We start from the raw sequence: 6,000 nt of genomic DNA on the forward strand, positions 1-6,000 counted from the left end.
GTGATCTTGTTGTGAAATCACGATGGGTTTAGATTGCTGTAAAGTTAAGCTTTTATGAAATAAATTAAGTCGTCGTAGTTTTTTTTTGTTAACACCTTACAATGTGACCATTTAGTAGTAAACAATAGTAGTTACTATTTCCCTCCACAACATTTCAGCTTTGTATATCAATTAGCACTAATTTTACTGACATTACTTTTGAGAACAAAGAATACTTCCACCTAACCTAAAATATCATATAGATATATAATACTTTTTTTTTTTGGTCAAACTTTTTGAACGTTACCGATGTGCAAACGTGGTTGCTTCCTCTTCACAGTCCCTGCCAATAGTGGTTAGACCTATCTCCTTGCACAACAGGCACGCTTCTTCCTGATCTCCTTAGTGCACTTCAACCTTGCCGAGTTTTTTCCCCCCCCCCTTTGGAATGGCTTTAAAAATGATTGCTATGGCAAATCGTGGTTCTGAACAAAGAACTGTAACAATATTTTTGTTTGCAGTGGATCTGCTTGCTTCTTTGTTTTTTTGCAATTCATTGCAGAGGTGCGGTTGTTTAAGTCATTTTACGTTTACTTAATTTTGAACTTAATTTTACAAAATTATAGGCCTAATGCACACAAGGCCTAAGAGACTATAACATATGGTATTCTAATTTTTTATTAACTTGTTCCATATTTTGGTGTGGATTACAGTTTTTGTACAACTAGTAAGCCTAAAGAATATCCTTTCTACTGATGGGAATTTTGGAACTATTGCCTATGTATGAGTCCCCAAACCAACACTCTGGCCATTAAAAGAATTGCTATAAGACAGAACCATCGCTGCACTGCATTTAAGCAGGTATTAACAACTTCCATATTTTCTACCTTTATATACCCTGCATAACGCCTCACTGAACACCTTAAGGAAATCCAATACTTTATTAGTATGTGTTTGTTTCTCATTAAAAACCTACCTTTAGTATGTAAGGATAAGCTTATAAAGAAACCCATGTGAAAAAAGTATGATATGACAAAGATGGCTACTAAGAAAAAAAAAAACATTGTTGTTAGTCAGTGGAGCAAGTAGTCATGTCTCAGGATTGGTTACACTTTATTTTGATAGCTCCCTGTTTGACTTCATATTGGTGTAAGTTTTTTAAAAACCTTTGCTTTATAAAGGCCCTTGGGGAAAAATGGTTTTAGTCACCTCAGTATTGGAACGAGCGCTTGTTACAGTTATAGTCCTCTCACGTCCCGCTGTGTTTCTCAAAACCTGGCATATTTTATGATACCTAGAATATCAAAATCACTTGCGGGCGGCAGATCCTTTTCCTATTTAGTGCCTAAACTTTGGGAATAACCTACCTAACCCTTGTCTGGAGCAGACACACTCGTCAGTTTAAATCTAGATGTAAAGACACATCTCTTTAACCTGGCTTCACATAACACACTAACACATTTCTATACTCAAATCCGTTAAGGATTTTAGGCTGCATTAATTAAAAAAAACGGACCAGGAACAATTCCCATAATCCCGTTTAACTTGTCTACATCCATTAAAGAATGCATCTACCTAATTAAGTCTTCTCTCGCTTATTCCCGATGTCCCTGTAGCCCCAGATCCAGCTGTATCAGATCAGATGTTCATGGAGCCACCCGACCAGTACGTATCCCGCCCGGTGGGATCACACCCAGAAAGGACCTTTACACCCTGAAAGTCAGCGGGACCAGGGCAACTAAGCCCCCAAACAGATCCCCCGTAAAAACCTTAAATCCTGTGGCCCCAGGACAAGACCACAAACAACGATTTTTCTCCCAAAACTGACTTTGCTCGCCTGGAATTTGAACTGCTGGTTTTGTCGGCCAGAGGGAACTGGCCCCGACTGAGCCTAGTTTCTCCCAAGGTTTTTTTTCTCCCTATTTGGTTCCCCTTCCGCTGTCGCCTCTCTTTCTTAGTTGGGACCCCAATTTTTCCCGCTATGTTGACTTAATTGTACAGATCTAAACTAAAATGAGCTGGATGTTTACATTAATTCAATGATGAAATGCCTTTTTTTTGTATTGACACTATTTTCCTATTTAATGCTGTTCAGTTGGCTTTGTCACAGTCTGTATTGTTAAAGCGCTATATAAATAAAGGTGACGACTTGACATTGCAACTATCAGTACAGATTATAAGTGATTATAATTAACTTTCAACTTTCATGGTCCGTTTTTAACCCAGATCTCTGATAATCTGTGACAAGCTAAGTGGGTGTCAGAATTGACACAGCTGTTATTCATGTGTTGAAAGAGGCCAGCAGTTTATTAAAAAAAACTTATTTTACGGTTAATTTTTTTAAATCGTCATTTAAAAATCTTTTAAAACAGATTATGTTTAGTGTATTCCAGTCATACAGTTTTTTTTGTTAAATCGCATGTTACACATTTTAATAACCCGTTTTTATTGTTTAATTTTAAAACTGGTTTCACTAATTTAAAAAACTGGAACAACACTATAAAGAGATTTAATTGGGCAAGCAAACTGTAAAAAAAAAAAAAAACAAAAAAAAAAAAAAGCGGTTTCTAGCCTTATTAGCAAGTTATTAACATGTGTTTACGCATTTGTCTATGCTAATCCAGCTAAACCATTGATTCAGTAAAAAAAACAGCTAAAAATCCTCGAGACCATCGTGAACAGTTAGTCTATTTTAGTTGTCTTTTTCAGTAGGGAGTTTTTAAGCTTTTGCTCTGGCAGTATACAGGTTAAATACACCATAAGTCTGTGTGTCATAAAAGTTTTCAACCCCCTCAATGATGAAGTCTATGGGATTTTAGGTGGTTTTGATAGTCTGGTTTGTATGAATACGTAAGCCGGATTGGTTAGAAAATAGATATAGCAACACAAGTCCAGACCAGTCCCTGGGGGAGGGTATCTGACCCGAGGTGTTGGTGGTTCTAGCTTGAAAGTCTCCAGTCTAGGAGGAGATACAGTTTAAAATGTAGTCTCAGAAGAAGAAGAAGTTTAAATCAGATTTCAGTAAGTTAGAAGTAATAAGAAGTGTTAAGTCTTATTTGTGTGGTGGCTGTGCTTTAAATTATTACAGGGCTCTGTGACATTTGTGACATTCCAAGGTATGTTATTCCTCTATAACAACTAGTAAAAGCTAATAACACAGATTTATATCGGTGCTGTATGCTTGCTAGGAACAGTTTTTCTTGGTGGAAGCTTTGCGTTTTGGTTAGCTAGTAAAATATAGAAAACTCAATTCAATATTTTGTGTACAATTTCTTATTTCTGTTTACCTGGAATGCATTGGACTTTCGCTCTCTTGTTTCATACAAGCAGCTTCTGCATTTTTGTTTTAGGTACACTGTAATGGATTATAAGATAACTAACAACTTCATTATTTATGTGGTGTGAAATGTTTATTGTAATTAATGACTGCACCGTTATACCCTTAAATGTTCCTGCTAACTTGAACTAGCCTGCTGCGTTGTAACTGCTTTCTTCATGGAAGCTTTGCGGTGTCAAATATTTCTACTCAGATCATGATAGTTCATTTACTAATTTCAGTTACTTTTGTGGCAGCCAGCCAGGCTAGAAAGGGTTCTTTTTTGTGATAATGTACATACTCGGCGTAGTGTAGCTCACTTAAAATAAAGATGCACATAATCACTTATTTATTCAGAGACTTAATTCAAGTCTTACAGGCATTTTGAAAGTGACACCTTGTATGTACCGTTACATAATAAATTTTGATAAGGAAGTAAATAAGTAATCAAATGTATGGTTACATTTACTTTAATAAAGTAGTGAACCGTTACACTACTTATTACATTTTAAATATGGTAACTTGTAATCTGTAACCTATTACATTTCCAAAGTAACCTTCCCAACGCTGCTAATTTCACATAATTATCAGTAGAAATTAATGCTATATGAATAGTGAGGGGAAATTAAAGCATTAACTGATCCAAATATATATTTAAAATTTTTTATATTTTTAAGATTCAATTTTGTGGTTTGGAATTACTGAATTTTGGAATTAATTTTGGGTCTAACGGACAATTGTATTAAGAAAGAAAAAGCTTAAAAATCCTTACATAGTGCACAGGTTTTTGCTTAGCCTCGGATAACATCGGATCACTATAGAAGCAGCAAGAATCTGTTATCACAGGTGCTTACAGCAGGTGCTCCCCAAACTCCCCCACCCGCAGTCAATCGAAGGCCTTGTACTCGTTATTTCTGGTGAAGTAGCCCCTACAGTCATCACCAAAACCTAAAAAGAACAGTAGAAAATCGCAACACATTTCACAAGACCATGGTGATTGGTTATGATAAATTCAACGATAATCAAGAGAATTGACTTTATAACATGAACACTCATTTTAAAAAGTACAGTTCTAAATTAAGTGCTTGAAAACAATGAATGATTTTGTTTCTTGGCGCCACGAAAAACATGTTTAAATAGTTTTTTTTTTTTCATTACAAACTTACTTACCGACTGTTACCGTGAATACACCGCAGACAGGAGCAAAGGAACCGCTAAAGTGGAGGCCATTCGCGCAGTTCTTCCTCTTCAATACCTTCTCTTGATGCCCACAGTGTTACCGATATCAGCTCGTGGGCGTCTAAGAACCTGTTGTACTTTTTTTCTCCTTTCTGTAATCAACGTCATGCAAACACTAGGGAAAAAATGAAAGTGAAAGAAATGAGAAAAGAAAGGAAAAAAACACAACTGTTTAAGTGAAACTTGTCAAATATGTAAATCTAAACATTAGAGTCAGGGTTTGTTTTTTATTTGCTTGTAAAATATATCACAAATATTTTTAAAAACATGTTTTATATTATATTAGTTTTTATGAAATTGATTTAGGTAGTCTTAATTTGGAGTGCTGTAAGTTTATACACCCTTAAAAATAAAGGTTAAAAAGGGGGTTTTAATAGCATTGCCACAGAAGAACCATTTTGGGTTCCCCCAAAAAACCTTTTAGTGAATATTTAGAGAAAACCTTCCTCCGCTATAAAGAAGCTTTTTATGTGATGTAAAGGTTCTATATATGTTATAAGTTCTTTGTGGAACCATTAATTCCATTGAAGAACCATTATCTTTAAGAGTATGTCCAAAATATACAATAAAAATAGATGGTGCAAGATTGTTTTCTCACACAGAGAGCAGTTCATTTTAAGATTTCTGCTATTTATTCACCATAAGTCTGAAGTTGGCCAGTGACTGGTTGATTTTTTGATAGCATAATGTTCAAAAACTAAAATAAAACTGTACAAAGGATTGTTTTCACAAGTAGAGAAGATGCATTAACTTTTGACCATTAAAAAAATTAGTTTAAGATGCCATTAATTGACCATTAAACAAAAGGTCATACAACAAAAGATGTCAAAACACTGAGAGCAAATCTGGTTAAAATGAAGAGAAACAAACAAACAGTGGGTCATGACTGGAGGGGAAAAAAAGTTCACAAAGCAAGTATAAACTACATTGTAACAACAATACTTTTATTCTCAACAAAATCTTTTCAGAGTCTGTAGAAAGCGTGGGAATGCAAAACCCTCCAAAATCCAGTGTTGATAACTGGCCATTTTGTGTGTGTAATTAAAAATAGGATTGATTTTCCCCCTTTATTTCTCATGTAATGTAAAGTTTCTTTTTTTGTTGTGTGCTCAGTCATGCCATTGCAAAATCTTTCCACCTCACCCACGGTAACCACAATCCTGTTCTCAAAAACTCACACATATTTAAGTGAGAATTTATTCTTGACGTGTGAACAAATAGTTCTGTGACAATATCTCAGATCATTATTTCGTTTTGTGCAAACTTCATATAGCTAAAACTGTAAATTCTACTTCTTGTTACAAGTATGGTAGAACCATCACTTCTACCACAAAAGACTGCTTTGTAAGTAATCTTCCTGATGTATTCCAATTCCTTTGCATATCCAAAACCTCAGAACAACTTGATGATGTAACAGAAACTATGGACTCCTTCTTTTCTAGCATTTTAAATGCAGTTGATCCTTT

The 6,000-nt window shown here is 35.0% G+C and overlaps 1 protein-coding gene across 1 annotated transcript in view; it reads left to right on the forward strand.

The window, feature by feature from the left end:
• Nucleotides 1-5,649: 5,649 nt before the first annotated feature.
• LOC109083375 (alpha-1,6-mannosylglycoprotein 6-beta-N-acetylglucosaminyltransferase A-like) overlaps nucleotides 5,650-6,000 on the forward strand; it is an 11,203-nt gene continuing 10,852 nt past the window's right edge. Inside the window, exon 1 of the mRNA XM_042712300.1 lies at nucleotides 5,650-5,682. Coding sequence (XP_042568234.1) covers nucleotides 5,650-5,682 — 33 coding nt within the window. The remainder of the gene's footprint in view (nucleotides 5,683-6,000) is intronic.

This window comes from Cyprinus carpio, chromosome A22 (genome assembly GCF_018340385.1).
Source record: "Cyprinus carpio isolate SPL01 chromosome A22, ASM1834038v1, whole genome shotgun sequence".
NCBI classification, from domain to species: Eukaryota; Metazoa; Chordata; class Actinopteri; order Cypriniformes; family Cyprinidae; genus Cyprinus; species Cyprinus carpio.